This window comes from Capra hircus, chromosome 5 (assembly GCF_001704415.2).
Source record: "Capra hircus breed San Clemente chromosome 5, ASM170441v1, whole genome shotgun sequence".
NCBI classification, from domain to species: domain Eukaryota; kingdom Metazoa; phylum Chordata; class Mammalia; order Artiodactyla; family Bovidae; genus Capra; species Capra hircus.
The window spans coordinates 29,856,022-29,877,287 of NC_030812.1; the positions used below are offsets into that span (position 1 = coordinate 29,856,022).

Genomic DNA, 21,266 nt, shown 5'->3' on the forward strand with positions numbered 1-21,266 from the left:
GGCTTCCCTGGTGGTTCAGCGGTAAAGAATCTGCCTGCAATGCAGGAGATGTAGGTTCAGTCCCTGGGTGGGGAAGATGCCCTGGAGAAGGGCATGGCAACCCACTCCAGTATTCTTGCCTGGAGAAGTCCATGGACAGAGGACCCTGGCAGGCTGCAGTCCATAGGGTCGCACAGAATTGGACACGACTGACATGACTAAGCAGCAGCAAGCCACAGAGACAGACAGGAGGCTGGGCCAAGCTGCCATGCTTGGGGGAGGTAACTGCAGAAGCCTGGGCATGGAGAACCTGTTTAGATGGGCTCCAACCTCACAAAGGGAGTCAGGCCACCCATGAGGCACCAGTGCCCCCTGCTGGCCACGTGTGTACCTGTCTGGTCCCCAGCCTGCCCCTGGTACCAAGCCCACGGACAAGACAAAAGAGCCACTGGCCCCGTTATAAATATTGTCATTTAAAAAACAAAACCAAAACAAAACACACATACAGTGGGCCCCAGGGCTGGAGGAAGGAGTGGTAGAGCCCCAGGGCCTCGGGAGGTGGGAGCAGGCCCTGATGCTAGCGGCTAAGGACCCGGCCCTGCCACCCAGGCTGTGTCCACCAGCCTGCCACTTGTTCTGGGAGCCCCTTCTCACATTTTATCCTCTGGCACCACCCGCCCACATGGCCTTCACCACAATCGCTGGTCTGAGACTGAGGGCAAGGACTGCACTAGTTGTCCGGGAAGTTGAGGGGACCCTTGACCACCACAGGCACCTTGGGAGATGCCAGAAATGGTGGGTTGGGGTTGGGGATACTTGAGAAAAGGTGGACACAGACCCAACTAAGGATGAAGTCTGGGGCAGACAGCGAGGGTGAACTCAGCCACAGCCTCACGCAGACCCGAGGCACGGTGGCATCAGGTCACTGGTGGTCGTCCAGCTGCTGCAAGAGCGTCCGCCGCCGTCTTTCCAGCTCACCCTCGCTCAGCTCGCTTTCCGACGTGTCCCAGCCCGTCTGGTGGAGTAAAGGCACAGCTCACCCACGGCTTCCCCGAGGGCCTGCGCAGAGCGCTGACCAGGTGGGGGCCGGGTGCCTGCCTCTCACCTTCTCCTTTTTGATTCCGAAGGCTGGGGAGCGATTAGGGAGCTCTGCCCGCCGGAGGTCCCTGTCCTTGTCCTGTTCTGGTTCTTTCTCATCACTCTCCTTGGCAGCTTTCTCCTCAGGGTCTGTCTCGCTCTCGGGACTGTTCTGTAAGAGCCCAGAGCCCGCCTCCTCAGTTCCTGTGGAGGACGGCCCGGGAGGCGGGTGAAGACATGAAGATATCTCATAAAATAGCAGAGCCTTGGACGCAAGTTCCTTCTCTACGCACCGACTTGTGTCTTCTCTTCTTAGTTTTCTTTTTTGGTTTCTTGGCTTTCCGAAGACCATGATCTGGAGATGGAAAAATCCCCACTAAGTCCCACGGGAAAAGGGAGGCCTCATCCTTTTCTCTGCATTCTTCACAGGCAGGGACCTGTCTGAGGAAGTCTCAGTCCAGTCCTCCTTCCTTCTCTCCGCTTCCCGCCTGGGCAGGGATGGGAAGTTCTTACTCTCTGACAGGTGCAGCCCTGCCCACCACTTCCACCCTTAGGGGTGGGGCTCCCCGAAGGCCTCCCCTCCAGCTCCTAACTACTTACCTGATCCGAGGAGAAGGCGAGAGGAGGGGGAACCCCGTCCTCCAAGGGCAGCACCCCCACTTTCAACAGAATCAAGTGAGGAAGAGGGCTCAGAGCCCGACTCCGAGGGGTTCCGTCGCCTCCGCTTGGGGGGCCGGAGAGAGGGCGGGGGCAGCTCCTCGTCTCCTGACTCAGAGCCCTAGGTAGATGAGCAGATACAAGTCAGCACAGAAGGGCGCTGGGCTCCAGAAGCCCTTGAGTCTGGGAGCTGGGGACAGGAAAATCCAAGACCAAAGGGATCGCCCAGTCTCCCTCCAGGGGAGGTGATATATGGGGAAAGCAAGAGAAGTGGTTCTTATTTCCCCCAGGTAGTCCAGCCTCACCCCACATCCTTCCTACCCGCCAACTCACTGAAGGCGAGTGGGAACGCTTGCGATGGTGCTTCTTGCCCTTTCTGCCGTGTTTCCGGCCTTTGCTGTGGAGGTGCTGGCATTCCGTCTGGTGGAGGCAGAAGGAAGGGTGAGGAAGGCGCCAAGGTTAGCCTGAGGAAGGACCCTGTGTCCCAGAGGTTTTGCTGCCTCCTCAGGCTAGGGCCTTGGGTGTATCCAGGGCACCATGAGACCTCCCCTTCCTTAGTTGTCCGGGAAAGGAGAGCCTGGGGCTGAGAGGTTACTGAGGCTATTGTTAAGCTAGCTCCATGTGTTCACCAGCCTGGGGCAGATAGGACCAGAAGCTCTGCCTCACCTCCAGTACCTGCAGGAACTCCCGAAAGAGCCGGATCCGCTCCGACTCCAGGGTGATCTGCTCAAAGGCTGAGTCGCACACAAAGCGCTCACGGACCTTGAACAGGAGAGCACTGCTGATCAGACCAGCCCCAGCACAACATGGAGGCCGCCGTGAGCACAGGGCAGGGCTGGGGCAGTGGAAGGAAGGAAGGGCGCCGAAGCTGGCCCCGAGCTGTGCTACGACTGGGGTGGGCCCCCAGTGGTGGAGAAGCACTGCTGCCCTCAGGACTGAGGGGGTGGTGTTTGATGCCAGGCTGCAGTCCTGACCTCTTCCCAGGCCGTGCCCAGCTCCAGAGCAGGCACAGCCTGCCTCAGCATGCTTCGGAAGGCAGCTTCCCTGCGCCGCAGCCGCCGGGCCTCCTCCTTCTCCCGCTCTCTCTCACGCGCCTCTGCTTTCTCCAGCAGCTAAGGGCGAAAGGATGCAGGGCAGGGTCACTCAGGAGGAGGGGTGTGTGGGAAGCTGGGGTCTGAGCTCCTACTATCACTCCTGGACTGGGGGCAGAGTCACACTGGGGCGGTGAGTGAGAAGGAACAGAACCAGAGCGAGGGACGAGCTCAAGAACGGAGCCCTGGCTACAGCCCCACCCCGCGCGGCCCCTCACACTATTGAAAGTCAGCTTGATGTTGCCTGCATCCAGCGCAGCAGCCCTCTTGTCAAAGCTTATGACGTGGGCGAAGTCCTCGAAGGCTGTGTTCACCTCCACGCAGAAGCCCCGGTCCTGTGGGCACAGCAGCGCATGAAGCAGGGGGGCACCACAGGCCTGAACCTGAAGTTGGCTGCCTCCAGGGCAGGCACGGGTCAGACTACAGATGCTCAAGTAGCCCCCTCCCCCGGAAGAGATCCACAGGATGGGGATGCACTTCGGAGACCAAGTCATTCAAGTCCTCCACCATCTGACAATTAAACCTCCCATACCCGCCCTTGGCTTAGCTGTCACAGGGAACTAGGGGGGTTGGATCACGGGTAGGTGTTCAAGGTACATGTTCTCCGTCTGATAGATGGCTGTGTTTCTCACAACTGATTCTTTGTCCCTTTGGCTTAAGCTTGAGCCATTGCTGGGTCGTAAGTTCCCTGTATTCTTTCTTGGTCAGCAGCTACGGCTGTATTTATTGAGTGCTTACTATGTACCAGGTACCATGCTGAGTGCCTCACACACATTATCTCATTTGATCCTCACGTATCTGAACTAAAGCACAGGTCCTAATTTTATGTGGAAGAAGAAACCAAGGTTGAGAGAAACTAGAGTATCTGCCCAAGGTCTTCAAGGCTAACATATGGCTGGACAAGAATTCTACCCCAGGTCTTTCTAACGATGAAGCCCCTACTTTTAAGCACTACACCCACAATCATTTTATCCATGGAAAAAATAAAAGGCCACCAGCTGTACAACTCCCCATTATTAAGAACACGTCACACTATAAAGCACCATGGACTAGGCGCTGTGCTTCTCACCTAAGCCTCACAACACCCCAGTGAGCAGGTTGTAGGAGTTGTCTCACTTGGCCCGAGACGACTCAGTGGAAAGTGGAGCCACTGGAGTGTGAGGTCTGAGGCAGAGGCCCAGGTTCCCTTCTACTACCTCTGCTCATCTGGAACCTGCTCTGGCCCCCTGCTGATGGCAGAGGCATACTCTTCCTGCTGCTTCCAAGAGGGCTGCCTCAGCCCATGCTCTCCAGCTCTTCTCCTCAGACAATCTCTTGCTTAGGGAACTGCAGACTTCTATCTCGCCTCTTTACTGGCTCCTTCCGTCAGGTATGCACCTCACTTAGCCTGGAATACCCTTTCCACCCTGCTCTCACCTTCCTCAAGCTAATAACCTCTGCTTCTGTCCCTCTGTTTCACAATCTTTAAATGTAGTACAAAGGAAAACATTTATTAAGCCTACTAATGAGCAAGATACTACAAACGTTATCATTTAATTTCATGACCTTGCATTTATATTATCCTCATTTTACAGATGAAGAAACTGAGGCTCAGAGACATTATATAACTTGCAGAGGTTTCAACCAATAAACAGCCAGGAGTTGTATAACTAAAGCCTGTGCCGCACTCAGTCTACCCTCTTCATGGACACTGTTCTCCTAGAGGCTGCTCGTGTCCTAAGAACTCCAGCAACCCTTCTCAGTCCTCACTCTTCTCGCCTCTGTTCACTTCTGCAGTCCTTCCTTCTCCGGGGTCCCCACCTGTCTCTGACCGCTTTTACCACCTCTCGTTTGTATGTGCCTGTTCCACACTGTTCCTAGCAATCTCACCCCTCACCTCTCTCCTGACTTTCAGACCCATTCTAGACAGGGTACTTCACAGACACTTTAAGTTCAGCAGATCCCAAGATAACTCATTTTCTGGGAGCCCCCACCCCACACTCCACTCCCATGGATGGGCCCAGATCTTCTGACTTTCAGCTGTTCCGAGTTTAGGACTCTGCATTACCCTATGGGATGTGGAGTGTCACCACAGTCCACAGTCTGCCTGGCGGGTAGATGGCCTCAGGGAGCCCTGGGTTCTACCTGCCTTCCAGAGGCAGGAGCCCAAAAGGGGGCAACAGGAAGGGGAACTGACCAAAGACTGTCCTCAGGAGGTGTGGAGAGACAGGCTTCAGCAAGGATAGGGCTCCTACAAGCCTGTCAGCAGTACCAGCCACTCAGGGGTTAAAAGTTAACTGTCCAATAAAATTTAACTTCCCGGATTAGATATTTCTACCCTATGCAATTATCATATTTAAAATATGGTATTTGCTTTATTCCTCCCTGCCCCCGGTTGCTTTATGAGAACAATTTCCCAAATGGAATTGCTGTTTTCTCCAGCCCTGTTCTTCCTGCTTAATCCTTACCATCAATCCACCCCTGCTATCTCCAACTCACTCCTTCCTTCCCTCAATTTCACACACGAAAAAAAATGTGTCAATTCTACTTCGGAGTGACCAGCCTACTGGTTTGAAACACTTTCTTAAAATCAGCAGATGCTTTTTTTAAAAATAAAAATCTTAAGTAGAACCCTCATTCCATAAGAGAAACAAGCAGTTACACTTGAAAATAGAGGAAGGAGCAAAAAGTCCCCTCCACCCCGCCCCCTCCAGCTTGTCCCAAGGCCCCTGTGAGCTGACCTAGGGAGTTTCAGAAACAACTGGAACACCTCAGCTGTGCTCACCGGCCATCCTCACCTGGACCATGCAGCAGCTCCTGCCTGGTCTCTCTGCTCACCTCCCACACTTCAAACCCTGCCTCAAGTCCACGGCTGCCCAGACTTTTCTCCCAGGGGCCCCAACAGCAAGGGAGCAGTCTAGGGGTGAGTCAGAAGTCTCAAGCTCAGAATTGATCTGAATCACTTGCCACTATCACTTTTTGTGTCCTGAGGCTTCAAGTCCTGTCTTCTACCACTCCATCCCTGTGCATACAAATACTCTGGCTGCGGGCATGGCTCTACACCACCACTGGGGCTTTTCCAAGACATCATTCCCCGCCTCCGGTTACTTACAAGATAAAAATCCAATTTCCTTATTTTAGCATTCAAAGAATTTTATACGTAGGGCTCTCCTTCCCAACTGGGGTATAGAGAAATAGAGGAAGCCACAGGACAATACAATATACATTATCTAATGGTAAGTAATTTTAAAATATTAACTTTATATTAACAGATACGTGTTACGGTATTAAAGTACAGCACCTGCATGAATTTTAAGGCAAAACACGGACTTAAATATGTGTGCAGCGAGACATTCCTAGCTTTATTCTCAGACCTTCTTCATCTCAGGTACCAAGTTACTCCTGCTGGTAATCAGGTGAAGTCTGGGAGAATATTCCCCACTTTTCAGATGAGGAAACATGCTCAGAAAGATTAAGTAATCTGCTCAAGGTCACAAAACTTGTAAGTGGTTAAGATGGACTTTCAACCCCACAGTTGGCCTTCACAGTCTTGCTCCTAACCACGGTGCACACTGCTCCCCGAAACTCATGAGAAGGGTCTTCACTTCCACAAAGAAATATGCTTCTCTTTGTTATCTTTTCCTGAAACACAGGGCTCTCTCAGTCCATCACTCACTTTTTCCTCCTTGATAGACATGAATATTGAGGAACTCTCCAGCATGGAGATGGTAAATTGTAGGTGACTTTGCTCTCGTGTTACGGACGTGACAGGGAGGAGTGAGGACAGATAAGGAGGATGTGCCCCTTCTAAAAGGCTGTGGTATCTCAGCTTTAGCCCACTGAATGCTTCGCAAAGCCAGCCTAGTGCTGCCAGATAATCCAAATTCCCAAGAGATGCTAAAGATCCAGATTTTAATTGTAATCTCTTGATTTTAAAATGTTAGCAACAAATTCCAGGTTTTTCTAAAACAACGTACAGGCAGAAGGAAAATACCTGTGGGCAACTAGCTTATGACTAGTTGTGCTTCCTGCTTCTCTTCGCTCCTGCAGCACCCTACATCCCGGGCCTCCATCCTCCCCCAGCTCCTCATTCTTAGAGGTGCAGTTCAAATGGCAATTCTTCTGATTCTCATCTCTGTAATAATAACCCTTGCCCCTCTGTAATGTCTATCTAATTGCCATGTCTCTCTTCCTATTAGACCCTGAGCTCCTTCTAGGCAGAAATTGTATCTTGTTCATTTCTGTATAAAGAAAGGATCACAACAGCTATCTCCTGAACTGAGTGTCAATGTTCCCACAAAACAGGGTTTGTCAGGGAGCCCTGTCCTGGGAGCAAGCCCTGCACCCAGCCTGCATCCATCCACAGCCCCAGGCCTCCCTCACCTTAAGGATGTCCTTTATGATCTTCTTCTCATCATGGAACCGCGCCTTCAACTCCTCCACATAGAACTTGAACAAGTCCAGAGGGGTGGAGCCTGCGGGGGAGGGAGGGAGGGGGGCCTGGCGGGCGGCAGCTTCCCGAGGCCTGAGGGTGGGGTTGAGGACAGGACCAGGGAGTGGGAGTGCAGAGAGACTGGCAGGGCAGGAAGCCAGGCCAGAGAAGGGAGAGCCCAGCTGCCTTACCCGGCTGGCCCAGCATGTTGGCAAAGCGGATATCAGTGCTGACCGCTGGGTACAGCTCCATCCAGGTGGACATGGAGTGCAGCTGCCCTGTCTCGTGCAGCTCATCCAGGAAGGTCTAAGCAGGGAAGAGGCCAGTTACAGGGAGGGTGAGAGAGGGAGGGAGGCAAAGTCAAAGCCTGGGCGGGGAGAGGAGAGATGGCAGGGAGAGGCAGGAACAACCAGACTGAGGAAACGCAGGCAAGGGAGGCAGAGATGAAGTTACAGATGGGGAGGCAGAGAACAATGTGAACAGAGACTGTAAAACAGAAAGGGACAGACTCCACATGAGAATAAGCCGGACTGGGAGGCAAAGAAACAGAATGTGCCTGCAGCATTACCTTCCCATAACTCCCACACTTCCCCATGTGTTACAGCCAAGTAACCCCCTCCACCACCACCACCAGGGCCACCTCCAAGACGGGGATGAACTAGCTATGCCTATCTGGCTCCCCAGTGAAGGGAAATAAACATGGCCAAGCTGCCGAGACTTGCTTTTAGGGCACCATCTGCTGGCAGTTTCCGGGTGGCACACACACCTAGTCTAGAGGAGCTGGCCCAGAGTTGAGGGGCCCCAGGAGGAGCAAAACTGCAGGCACAGAGAGCCCTCATGGAGTGAGGACAGGCTGGGCACACGGAGAACATGGGCCTGGCCGAGAGAAGCCAGCATGTGGGTGAAGAGGAGACTGTCCGGGGCAGAGCTGAGTTCCGATCCGGAGGGCAGCAAAGATACCTGGAAGGCCTCCCGGTTCTTGCGCTGCTGGCGCCGCTCCCGAAGTCGGGCTCGCTCTCGCTCCTCCTCCTCCTCCCTCTCCAAAGCTCGGATGTGCTCCTCAAAGCAGATCAGCGCATCTTCCTTGTCCATGTCTAACCACAGAGAGGAGGCTCAGCAGGCACCGCACCAGGGAAACACCCTCTCAGTCCCAGCACCCCCAGAGCTTCCAAGATGCTACTCGTGCAGGTGTTGGGGACATCCAGGGTGGTGGGGAGAAGGGAGCAGGGGCTCCTGGGAGAGGCTATTGGAATGATGGTTCATGAAAAGGGTTCAGTGATTATATGAAGTATTATATAGAAGCATTCAGCTCTTGTGAATTTGGTTACTAGAAGTAATTATATGAAATCAGTTATCTCAGAATCTAAGGTTTTAGTTTATATTGGACTGGGGATCAACCAGGCTTTGATATAACCTCAGAAGGGGAATATCAGAAGACACTGCAAGTGATGACAGGCCAACAGCAGCTGATTGCCACGTGTGCGACCATTTATGGCCCACCATACCAAGTTGATTTAAAACCGTATTCACATGAGCTATAAAAATCATCTTCAAATATTATTCCTATTCCAGTGCTCTTCCCCAAAGAACACATAATATCCAGGTTAACTATAGACCCTAGAGGGAGAGGTGTCCTGAAGCATCCATCCTGTGATCTCAAGTCCAGAGAGGTTCTGGACTAAATGTGAGGGACTCCTAGATGTCCAAAGGGGCAGGAGGTGCAGGGGGAATGGTGTGAGGCAAGTGCTGGGGGTCAGGAAGGAAAAAGGAAGGGAGAGAAGGGAGTGGAGACCCAGGCTTACTCTGTAGCTGATGGTCCTGAGCAAAGCTGGGGTTATCCATGAGGTACTGCTGGGCCTGGGACCATGTGGTTTGGAAGTTGACACTACTCATCCCATCTAGGATGCTCTTCAGGGCCTGGATGTTGCGGCGCCGCAGCTGCTTGGCTTGTTCCTAGGGAGCCATGGGGTCAGGGTGAGGCAGGGCAGGGCAGAGCTATACAAGTGGGCCTGGGCAGAGGACCTAGGTAAAGGCAGGTGGCTTGGGAACTCTGGGATGGCCAGACTCAAGGCCTTTCTGACTCCAGAAAGGGGAAGGAGCACAGGTTACAGACCGCACCCTCAGAGACCTTCCTGTCCTCCCAGATCAAGTTGTAGGCCCAGAGCATGAACTGGGGATGTGCCATACCAGCTTCTGAGAAAGAAGCTGGGACCCTGGGGCAGCGAGTGAATGGGTGGGCCCACAAGGAAGCCAAGACATGGAAGGCCTTAATGAGACTAGGGCTGATGGATCCAGCCCAGTAGCTGTTACCTTCTCCTTCTTGGCCAGGAAGAAGAGGACATCATCATAAACCTCTTTTCGATCCCTCTCAGGGACCACAGCCCAGACCTCCAGCTCCCCAAAGGTCTGTTCTGCCCGCCTGTGGAGCATATGGGCTGTGAGAAGGCAGGCAGAGAACAGAGCCTGGGCCCATGGGGGTCTCAGGGTTCCCAGGCCCCAGCCCAGCCTGGCCCCCTGACCGGTAGCGAGTGGTGGAGGTCATGCGTTCATGCTGCTCCAGGAAATGCTGCAAGGTCTGCTTGGCCTCCTTGGCTCTTAGCCGGGCCTCTTCCTTCTCCTCCTTCTCCCGCTGCGCTTTGTAGGCATTGAATGCCTGCTTTTTCTCACTCAGTTTGGGCAAGGCACTAGGGTGGACAGGGTGGGAGTTGGGTGGGGATAGAGGAGTCAGCTTGAACCACAGTGCAGAGCCCACAAAGCAGGGTCATGGCACACTGGGGATGGGTCTCACAGAACTGACTGAAGTGGCCACGCATGGGCACAGCGGGCTGCAGGGGCCCCAAGAGCACAGGGAAGCAAGATAGCTTGGTCTCTGGGATGTGGGGAGGGGTGACAAACAGTGAGGGAACAAGACAGGGCTCTTAAGACACTATTAATACCGAGCCCTTTTGCTATGGGCTCTCAAGTTGCAGTCAGGCCTCTGCCCTATCCAACCCCTCTTTCCCCAATTAATTCAATTCAAATCAATTCAATTCAACAAGCATTTATTGAATGATTCCCTTCCCCTCCTTCTCCTGGAGGCTCTTCAGCTTCTCTTCCCCAGCACGCTCACCTATCTATCACTCTCTTCACTCTGACCCCCTCAGGGTTTCTTAGGAAACCCGTGGATCAGCCACCCTCATGAACAATGTCTGGAGGGCCTGCCCAGGCCTACCTGTAACGGGGGTCAGTGACCACCATCTTCATGGCCTGTTCCCACGAAGCATTGGAGGGGACAGCCTGGAATGGAGCAGGCGGGGGTCATGGGCCCTGCCCACCTCCAGCCCCCTCCACGGCTACCCTGGGAGCCCCACCCTCAGCACCTTGTCCCTCAGCAGCTCCTTGAAGGCCTGCTTTGCCTTCTCCCGGTTGCTCCAACTGAGGCCAGATCTCTCCGGCTCTGGTTTTGATTCTTCTTCCTCTTGCTGTGGTGGCTGATGCTGTCCAGCAGAACTGGGGGACAAAAGGAACTCAGCCACAGTGTCCCCAAGTCCCTATAGTTTTCAGTGCCCTGTGTGATCAGGACACCCCCTTGCTCCCCAGGGAAGTCCTTTTCTGCTCATTAGAGACCGTGCCCAGGTCTTCACCCCTTTCCCGAGAAACCTGACAGAGGTCAAGGGTTGAACCCAGGCGGGAGCCTGAGGTCTAGAATGCATGAGGGGGCAGCCCTCACCTGCCGGGGCCCTCCTCTGGCTGCTGCAGGAACCCCTGTTCTGGGGGCTGGGCAGCCTCTGACACGGTGCAATCTTCACTCCCGCCCGGCTCAGGTTCTAGGAGGCCTGTGGGCAGCAAGGTGGGGCCGGGCGGCGCAGGTGGGGGATCGGGCTGAGGCTGAGGAGGCTGTGGCTGTAGTGTCTGCGGCTGCTGCTGTTTCCTGCAGGTGGGTCGGAAGGGCAGTGTCCAGCAGTGCAAAGACAGAGGTGCTCAGGGGCTGACTGGTCTCTATCCTGCAAAGGGCTAGGGCCAGAGCAGACCACTCCACAAGGAGATGAGAGCTGGCTCTTCCTCTCACAGAGCACAGATCATGGTTAGAGGCCACTCCCACCCCTCAGGAGGCCCCACGTATGGGTGGACGGGAAGGCAAGACAAGCAAGTCACTTACCCTGCAGCCTCTTGTTTGACTAGAGCTGCAACAAGAAAGGATAACATGGTTAGAGGGTAGCACAGAGTCACGCCCCTGAGCCCCTGCTTGGGCCCACCCCCTCCTCACCCTCCAGGTCATCCAGGTCCTTGGGCCGGGTCCAGCGGGACTCCTTACTCTGATTGTTGTAGTAGTAAGGTTTGCCTGTGTCCGACTTGTACTCTTTCCAGGGACACTGGGACAGCAGGAGCTGTAAGAGGATGGGCCAGGGAACTTCAGTGGGCTGGGCATACCTGCCAGCCACAGTTCGGGGAGCTAAGTGAGGGGACCCAGTGAGGGGGGTACACAGAAGTGTTTAGCTACCACCTGGCCTGGCTCAAGATGAAGGAAGGTGGACTTCTTGAGATCCTAGGAAGGTTGGGGAACGGTCAGGGATCTTAGGATTAGAGGAACCATGAGTATGGTTAGAGACTCAAGGGAGGCCAAGGACTTGGAAGGGTCAGGGCAGCTGAAAAAAAGGGCCAGAAGGCCCCACTCAGGACCTCTGCCTTGGACTTGAGCACGCTGGGCTTCTCCCACACGGACTGCTTGTCGTCAGCATTGTAGTAGTAGACGCGCCCATCAGGGGCCACATGCTCACTCCATAGGGCCCTCTAGGGGAGGGGAGGGTGCAGAGAATGGTGGTCAAGGCTCCTTTCCCAAAGCTTATCCTCCTCACCCCCCAAATTTAACCATTAGCACCTCCCTTTCAGCCTTTCTACCCAGCGACCCGAGTGGAAAGAACTTACCGGAGGGCCTGTCCCAGCCACAGCAGCTAGAAAAGAAGCCAAAGGAAACCTATTAAGTCCTTGTTCCAACCCTTATCTGATCCCCAGCTATTCCTCCCTTACACTCCATCCCCAGTAAATCTCCCCTGGTCCCATCACATCCCAGGATCCCTGGCACCCCAACAGGCATGATCCAGGGTGGGCCCTAGTCCATGGTCCCCTCTCCCCCCCAACCTCCGAGCCTGGGGGGAGCAGACCCCCAGAAGACTCACAGCTGGCGGTGTCCGCACCCGGAGCCGTCTGCCGAAGAAAGAGGAGGGGGAAGGGTTGGGGCCAAGCCCAGTGGCCCCCAAGACCCAGGCCATGGGGGATGAAGAAGCAGGCCAGGCCAGGATCCATGTGTCCTGCTCCCAGGGATCTCTGCTCCCTAACAAGCTTCCCCCACCCTCTGGGACCATGGCTCTAGGACCCCAGGAAGAAACTGCACGGCAGCTCCTTTTTTCAAGTGAGAGTATTCTGTTGAGTGAGACTTCATGGCCCACCTCTTCCACAGAAAGTACCAATTGCCACATCCTACCCAACTCTACTACGCTGAACAGCAGCATAAGAAGGTATAGTGAGATCTCCAGGTACTGCCGCTTCCTCCAGAGACAAAGAAGATGCGAAGAGGAAATTGTATTCACGTGTCCACAGTGCTAACTCTGTGAGAGTGATCAGTGTCTGGAGTGAAGGTGTTCCTTAAGGGAACTGGGCATAGCAGGGGGATAATGAGAGGATGTATGTGCCTTTTGGGACGAGTGAGAAACTAGAAGAGCTGAGTTCGTGGCTAGAAGAAGGACTCAGCGTGGGAAGTGCAGCGGGGCCAAGGGTGGATGTGATGAGAAGAGGGAAAGAACGGAGGCCGCATCCCTGTACGCCAAGTCAGACCCACTGGGCTGCACGCAGAGCCCACTTCCTGCCCCCACAGTGCTTACCGCTGCGGTGACAGGCACTGCTGGCATCAGCATTCCTGGCATCATGGGAGGTACCATTCCTGGTATCTATGGATACAAAGGAGACAAAAACCAGCTACTGAGGTGAAGGCAAGCACAGGCCACACCGAGTCCTGAGAGATCCTGCCAGGGCCATGACCCTCACAAGAGCACTCACTGGGCTCTGGGCGCTCAGCTGAGCCTCAGAATGGCCTCTAGCCACTCAGCAGACAAATTCACGTGGGCCTAGCCCCATCTCTCTTCCCTCCCTCCCTCCCTCCGTCCCTCCCCAGATTCTCAAGTTCAGTTCAGATATCCACCTTCATCTCTACCTGCAACTGAAATGATAGGGTTTTCTGAGGCCCTGGAGCAGGGGAGGAGATTACCTGTGTGAGTGGTGGTGGTGCCCCCATTGGTGGGAGCATTGGGGGCATGATGCCAGGTGGCATGGGGGGTATGGCTGGTGGTCTCTGACTCATGGGAGGGAGCCCCATTGGAGGAAAAGGTGGGGGGATTCCTGGAGGAGGCATCTGGAAACGAGGAAAGGAAGAGAGCCTGAGCAGAGGAGACACTGCTCTGCCCCTGTCAGGAAACAGCCATTCATCTCCCACCCAACCCTCCACACTGGCTCTGAGACAGTTCAAAGTTTCAGTTTGAGAGGCATCAAATGCCTCCCTCCTCACCACTGAGACTGATAACAGGGGTCCTCTGGGTCTAAGAGGCAAGCAAATGGCTTCTTGAGAGGCAGGGGAGAGGGGAAAGAGAAATGGAACTGCCACCAGACTGCGACTGGAAGGCTCCACCACTTAAGCGACTCTCTCCAGAGAGGCCTTTCAGATGCAGGGCCAGAGGCAGGTGTCCAGTCCCCAATCTCCCAGTCCTCTGCCTCCTATCCCTTTTTCCCCAACTTGATGACCACCGGTTGCTATTCCAGCCTGACTTCATGGCGTATTTAAAAAATATAGACAAGGGGAGTTTCCTGGCAGTCCAGTGGTTAGGACTCCAAGCTTTCACTGCCAAGGGCGTGGGTTCAATCCCTGGTTGGGGAACTGAGATCCCACAAGCCATGTTGGGGGAGGAACAAAAAAGAATACAGACAAGGAGCAGTGAAAGAGAAAGAGAGCCCCACCCTGCCCTCACACTTAAGAGGGTCTTTTCCCGTTCACGTCTTCCCCCAGCCCCCGTGTGTCCCAAGGACAAAAAGACAAAGGGAGAACTGTCAACTTTATGGACCCAAGCAAAACCATCCCTCATCCAAGGGCAACAGGAAGGGGGCATTACACAAAAACTGTGCTGGCGATACAGCAGTGCTGGGGACTGGGAAGTTGGGGGTGCAGGCTGGAAAAGCCAAGCCCAGGGAAAGACATAAAACTTACGAAGGGTGGTGGCATCATGGGGGGCCCCGGTGGGAAGGGGGCAGGCGCTGCTGGGGGCCGGGGACCAGAATCGGGAACCGACTGTTGAGGGAGAGAAAAGTCATAGAACCCCGGATGGGCAAAGAGATGGGCTTTTGTAGAAGAGAAGCAGAGGGGTGAGGATGAAAAAGGAGCACAAAGTTCAGAGGAAGAGTCTCAAAGCCCAGTTTCCTGCCCATCCCCATTCTGAGCCCTCAATAGATCTGTTCTTTCCTTTGCCAGTCCAGAGTCAGCTGGCTGAGCCCCATCAAAGTCATCTGTAGTCTGGAAGTTTCCATTTTGCCCAAGCCAAGAAAAGATGGAGGAGGTTCTATTACAGGCACAGATCAACTCTTTCCAAGGCTTTTCATCCACCCTCCCGCCTGCGGGCAAGGCTGTGTTTCCCTCAAATCAGTCAGAGGTCTCTCATTCCCATTCAGGGAGGAAGTGGCCTCTTTTCCTGTTCGCCTTCCTGAATTCACCCAGTACAGAGACTCAACCCAAAGCCCTCTAAACACAATCATTAGTCCTCCCTAAGTACTACCCCCAGCCCCCTCCCCTAACTGGCCTCACCTTTAGTCACTCACTCTCCTTGACACCCCCATTCCCATTCCCCCCCTTTAGCTCAGCATCCCAGCCCCCATGGAGATAGCAGATAGCGGCCTGTGCCTCTCCTAGATTTATCCCAGTGGAGGCGGCTTTGAATAGCCTAGGTCTCCCTGTCCTACACCCAATGGCTAGCCACATCTCATCTTTTAGTTCTCAGCTGAAATATCACTTGCTCTAAGAAGCCTTCCTGACTCTATTTAAAGCACGTCCAATTTGTTCTGATCCTCTTTTTAGTTTCCTCACGTATACAATTTTGTAATTATGTTGGATTGGATATGTGCTTCCCCTTACACATATTACACATATTCCATGGGGGCAGAGATCATATCTGAGTTGTTGAAAGCTGAATTCCTGGTACCTGCCACAGCGTCTGGCACATAATAGGTACTCAACAAATATAAAGTGAATGAATAAACAAATGAAGGAACAAATCCTATCTATATATAATCTTATGGCTCTAAAAATTCATCCTATAGATATAGCCCTACATGTGTGTACAAGATTTTCAGAGCAGCATTATTTATAAAACCAGAAGACTATAATCAGCCTAAATATCCCTAAGTAAGGAACTATAAAATTTTACACAAACATAAGATGAACTACTATGCAGTCATAAAAAGAATGAAGAGGCTCACTGTCTCGATAATAATCTGGAAGATACATAAACAAGTGGGAAAAAAAGCAAAGTGCAGCAAAGTTTTATTACCTGCATGAAAATCAGAAACAAGAGATGACACAAGAAATGAGAATGAGGACGCAGGTACAAAGAACTCTGCCTGCCTCTGTAGCTTTGAATGTAGCTATATTCACCCATTTAAAACCAGTTTTTAAGTAACCTGGGGCACTGAAATGCAGCTAAAAGGCTCTGTCCTTCCTCCTTGCTTGGAAGGCGCTGGGAGTGTGGTGGTGAGGAGGAGTTCCAGGTAAAGGTGGGAGCTGGCTCACTGCCGCCCAATTTCCCGACTTTCCCAATTATCCCTATGTTGGGAAGACTCAGTATTTAACAATGCTTCTACTCTCTACTTCAGCAACATCTGTCCTTCCTTCCCTCTGCTTATCTTGTCCTAAGAGAGGGGGTAAGTCAAACTACTCCAACTTAAATTACCTTTCCTTGGGGTTCAGCCTCTCTTAAGTCCTGTATTCAGACCTGCTCCGCCCCATGAAACCTCCTTTCGCACGAGAAGTCAGAAACAAATCAACTCAGGATGAAATCCAGCTCTCCGCCACACTTTCCCACCCAACCTGCCTCAGGGTCCCAGCCTCCCAGAAGCTACATAACCATCTCTGGGTCCTACCAGGCTCTACGATCACCCATCTCAGAGACTATGTCACCATCCGCACAGTTGTCCAAGATAGAAATTTGTGAGCCACTCACCATGCCTCCCTCTTTCTTGTGAATACATCAATGAGTCCAGTTAATTTTATCTCCTAAAGATTTCCCGAATCCATCTATTTCTGTTTCCTCCTCCAACCCTACAACTTAAAAAAAAAAAAAACTGACCTACTTCAGTGGCCTCCTGACTGGTCTCCCCACATCCACTCCAACCGCAGGCTACGTTACTCCTCTGCTTAAACTCTTTAATGGCTTCCCACTGTCCCTAAACCCACGTCCAGGGCTTGGGAGGCTGTGGCAGGTTTGCTCCCCAACTGCCTTGCCTTCCTTATCCATGTTGAGCTCCTCCTTGCAGTCCTCCCAACTAAGACACCCGCCTCTGCCTGGGGCAATGTTCCCTCCAACCCCACACACCCCACCTCCATAACCTTTAGATCTGGTCATCATCATTTCTTCATGAACGGCTTTCTCCAAACCAGCAGACTAGTCAGAGCCCTCATTTACACACTCATACACCATGTACCTTCCCCTTCAGCAATTAGTCACTGGAATTTTAGTTATTTGTACAACTGATACAAATTGTATCGGTTTGTATCTGATTGTATTATTATTTTATGTGGCACTAATAAACAACAAATGCTGCCAAATTACCATACTCCACTGATCTGGGGCTTCCCTGGTGGCTCAGATGGTAAAGAATCTGCCTGTAATGCAGGAGACCCAGGTTCAATCCCTGGGTTGGAAAGATCCCCTGGAGAAGGGCATGGCAATCCACTCCAGTATTCTCGCCTGCAGAATCCCATGGACAGAGGAGCTTGCTAGGCTACAGTCCACGGGGTCGCAGAGTTGGGCATAACTGAGCAACTTTCACCACTGATCTTAAGATACATCTTGACTTCAGAAATGTTAAGATGTGAGTCTTAGAATCAAAGAAATATGTGATACCTCCAGTTTCCAGCCTAGGCTAGAAACTTTAAGGGGCAAGGACTTTGTTTTTGTTCATCCCAGAACCCTGTGCCCATTGTAATTTCTTCACCACCACCGCTGGCTCATAGTACATACTATTATTTCTTAACTTAATGACTGAATGGTCTAGGCAGGTTCACAAAACAAAGCCATCAGTAAGGTCTAGCAGTTATTTAGGGAACACAGAATGTCAGAGCTGGAGGAGACTCTGGCAACTACCCTAGGCATTTTTTCTCAGATGAAAAAAGGGGGAATAATGGGTCCCAGGGCTGGATTCAATCTGCCCTCCAGGTCTACTCCCTTAAAAACACAATCCTTACAAGGAGCAGGTCTGTTTTTTTTCACTCTAGCATATTCTCTGCGATCCACATGGTTAAACCAAGTGCAACATTTTCTTGCTAGGAGACCAGTGGTGGCTCCCCATTGCCCACCCTACAGAATCTCTCATCGGACATTCAAAGCCTTTAAACAAGACCCATCCCACATTCTTCTGGCTCACCCTGATTCATGGCTTCCCTTTTCCTCTTTGCACAGAAAGTATTAGATTACTCCATGTCTTTCTTTTATTCTGCTTTCTCTCTTATTTTGTTCAAGATGATCCAATATTCACCTCCTTCAGGGCCTTTATGATTATCCTCCACACATACACCCTCCTACCTCAGTCCCCTCAAAATAGATACTGCATTACTCTGCACAGAGTGACATGCTACTCTATGGATGTCTGCTGGGTGTTTCCCATGGGACTGCATGTCTTGCTACTCAGGTGGGGGTTTCCCCACATTTAGGGATTGAGTTTTCTCCTTTCAAGTCCCTTCTGAATGTCAAGGCAGGGCCCTGTATACAAAGTGTTGTTACAAAATGCAGACTCATCCCTAACTTTATTTTTGCATACTGGAATATCCTAAAACAGACAAATGTGTGTGTATGTACCCAGGTACATCTGTATAAACTCTTTGGGTAAAAGCTAACTATGATGGAGAGATAAGCAGTTTGGCAGAGGTCTGTGTGTCCAGGGAAAGTGAACTAGAATCAAATACTAGCATGGGAAAACCTAAACAATTTTTAAAATCTAACTCTATATGATCATCTTTAACGGAATGGAGACCCCTGGCCAGGATCCAGACACTAGCCTGTTTTGGACAGTTTCCACAGAGGAGAGAGCAATGGTATGAACATAAATTACTGTGAAACATTCACAGCCTTCCTTTCCTTGAGTCTCCCCTGTGCAACCTGTATACTTTCTTTCCTGAAACATCCCTGCCCCTATCTCACTTGATGCAGTGCCTATATAACTTCAAGTCTTATTACACTTCTGGGTGAGACTCTGAAGAAGTAATTTGTGTGAGAAAACGATATAGGAAAGGGGGCTGAAAGAGAAACAGATCATGTGTCTTTCCTGGAACAAAAACACATTTGTGGGTGGGGACGCACAATGAAGAGATAATCAACCATCTGATCATCATGTGTTCACCTGGGCCAGCTGAAGGATTCCTCCCCACCCCCTTACAATCAATTCTTCTCAGCATTCACTCGCGGGGGACATCTCAGAACTGAAGATTCAGGGAAAAAAAACAACAAAAGGAGAAAAGGAGAAGACTGGAGAGACACAGAATGGAAGGAGGGGGAAAAAAACAACAACACCTAATTGCTAATATTTACTGAGTGCTTATTATGAGCCAGATACCATGACAAACAGTCATTTAATCCTTGCAACTATCTTAGAGGTTATCATCCCTATTTTACAGATAAAGAAACTGAGGTTCAAAGAGATCAAGTAACTTGACCATGGTTCCAAAAGATTAAATGGCAGGGGCAAGTTTGGAATCCAAGCAGTCTGACCCGGAAGACTAAGCTTTCAACTACTCCACAAAGCAAGGATGATGGTACCACAGGCATTTCTCACATTCAAATTCATCCCCCTGTTTTCTTTTTACCCCAATTCTCAAACAATCCTGAAATCCTCAGTCAGGTGATCCCAAGGTTGGCCTGCTCCGACTAAAGGGATCTATGCTGGAAAATGAAGACTGGGGAGGCACACCTTTCAGAAAGAGGCAGCAATTATCAAAAAGAAAGTATTAGGGAGGCTGAGAGACCAGCTGATTCCCCTGTGGTCTACATCCACCTTAGCTGCCCCCAACAGCACCAGCCACTCCCTCCCTGTTTTCAAGGCCATCCTAGTCCCCATTCCCCTGTACCAGCCTTATTATTCTTTCTGCTTCCCCAAAATATTAGAAAATATTTTCCATTGCTTCTAATCCTGCCATCACCTCACCACTCTCCTGATGAACAGAACGTTACTTCTGGTCTTCATCCTTCTTGGGTTCAGTCTCAACCTCTTCCTCTTATTTACAGTCCTCCCATCAATCCCAACAGGATTCCAGAGGCGCTGGCTAGCCTGCCCCAGCCTTGCTTTGTGCCTACCCTCCCCTCACGTCCCTGGGGATTTTCTGCGGCCCCAGCTGAAGGCCTAGCCTCCATCTTCATCCTTTTTTCCTCTGCTTCCCCACGTCCTAGAACCCATTCTCCTGAACTCTCTCCTCAAGCACCTCCCCATTTTAAGAGCAGAAAGAGATCTGGGATATCCTTCTTATGCATCTCCCTTATTTTTTTTTTTTAATCGATGGGAAATCTTAGGCCCAAAGAAAGGTAGTGAGTGACTTGCCCAAGGTCACACAGTTGTTACAGACTGTCTTGGCGGCAGAGCCAGGGTTGGGACAAAGGGGCTTCTGCTCTCCCTGTTTCTTGGACTACCCAGCACTGGGTGGGGGTCAGAAACGTCTCTTCCCTCAGGAGACAATACCCCCTCCTCACATCAGGAGACTGTGCGGGGAAACGAAGGACGGAGTCTCAAGAGGTCTTAGGGGGGCATCCAAGGCTTCCAAAGGGAGCAAGCAGTGAGTCTGAGGAAGGGGCCTGTCGCACGCCAAACATCCCAGGAGGGGAAACTGTGCCCCCCGCCTTTCCCCTAGACCCACGGTTCCCACGTCTCTCGCCCTTCTGTTCTTTCCCGACCTTTCTCCACAAACGCACCCTTCACTTCATCCTTTCCCCTTCCTCACCCAGTCCCGCAACTCCAGTTCTCCTCAGCACCCCCACCGCCCCCCCCCGCCATCCTCCATCATGGCCTCCCCCGCCCCTTCCCCCCCAAATCCCCGCCCCCTCCCCCCTCCTGGGCTCCTCTCTCTAACCCCTCGTTCCCCTCGCTCTGCCCCGGGGTCCCGGGTACCCCTGGCGGCCTCCCTGCCCCCCTGGCCCCGGCCCGGGCCGCCGGGGGCGCTGTGGGACCGCCCCGGGCCCCGCCACCCCCGCGCGGGGACGTTACCATGCCAGAGCCTCGGAGCAGCTGGGCCGGCTCGGCCCACCCGCCAGTAAAAGCCGCTCTGATTGGTCGACCGCAGCCGGGAAGGCGGGGCCAGTGGGGGGTCGCACCCCTTGGTGGCCGGGGCTCCGGTCGCTCCCACCGACCAGCCGGATCCTCCACCGGCCCGGGGAGCCCAGGTCCGGCCCCGCCCCCGGCGCGGAGAGCCAGGCCCCGCCCCCGCGCCGCCGGCTCCGGGGTCCGCCTACTGGGGGCGGGGCACGCCTGCTCCGGGTTCTGACTGCACGAGGGCCGACACAGGCCTGCAGCTGGCGGCCTGAACGCGGAGCTGGACCTCTGAGCACGCGCCCGCTACTCCCCTGCTTTTCCGCCCTGCCGGCAGGCCTCCAACCTCCGCCCTCCGCTCCTCCGCCTTCGCGCTTGGCTGCCCGAGCGCACGGAGCGGCTCTTGCGCTTGCTCCGAGGACCAGAGGCCGAACCCAAGTATTCATTCCGAATATAGGGGTGTCTTTGCACTTCGCAAGGCGTTTTTTGGTTTAATGCATAGCTATTTTTAGCACTTTAATTCTCATTCA

The 21,266-nt window shown here is 52.8% G+C and overlaps 1 protein-coding gene across 9 annotated transcripts; it reads right to left on the reverse strand.

Annotated features, from left to right (window-relative positions):
- PRPF40B (pre-mRNA processing factor 40 homolog B) lies at positions 429–20,877 on the reverse strand. Of its 9 annotated transcripts, none has more exons than XM_018047827.1 (26): positions 20,695–20,873; positions 14,447–14,527; positions 13,457–13,600; positions 13,074–13,139; positions 12,372–12,399; positions 12,121–12,146; positions 11,875–11,985; positions 11,462–11,582; positions 11,354–11,378; positions 10,925–11,125; positions 10,575–10,704; positions 10,427–10,491; positions 9,735–9,899; positions 9,526–9,634; positions 9,018–9,168; positions 8,176–8,309; positions 7,407–7,521; positions 7,167–7,258; positions 3,023–3,139; positions 2,688–2,825; positions 2,380–2,475; positions 2,047–2,133; positions 1,657–1,834; positions 1,350–1,411; positions 1,085–1,228; positions 429–994 (listed from the first exon to the last, which is right to left on the reverse strand). In XM_018047827.1, exons 1-26 carry the CDS (start codon positions 20,695–20,697, stop codon positions 902–904), a joined length of 2,682 nt encoding a protein of 893 aa, XP_017903316.1. In that variant the 5' UTR covers positions 20,698–20,873; the 3' UTR covers positions 429–901. The 9 variants fall into 9 exon arrangements, 7 of the variants coding, with proteins under 7 accessions (XP_017903316.1, XP_017903317.1, XP_017903318.1 ...); XM_018047828.1 differs by having other exon boundaries at positions 433–994; positions 1,085–1,260; positions 2,035–2,133; positions 20,695–20,876; XM_018047829.1 differs by having other exon boundaries at positions 433–994; positions 2,035–2,133; positions 11,510–11,582; positions 20,695–20,874.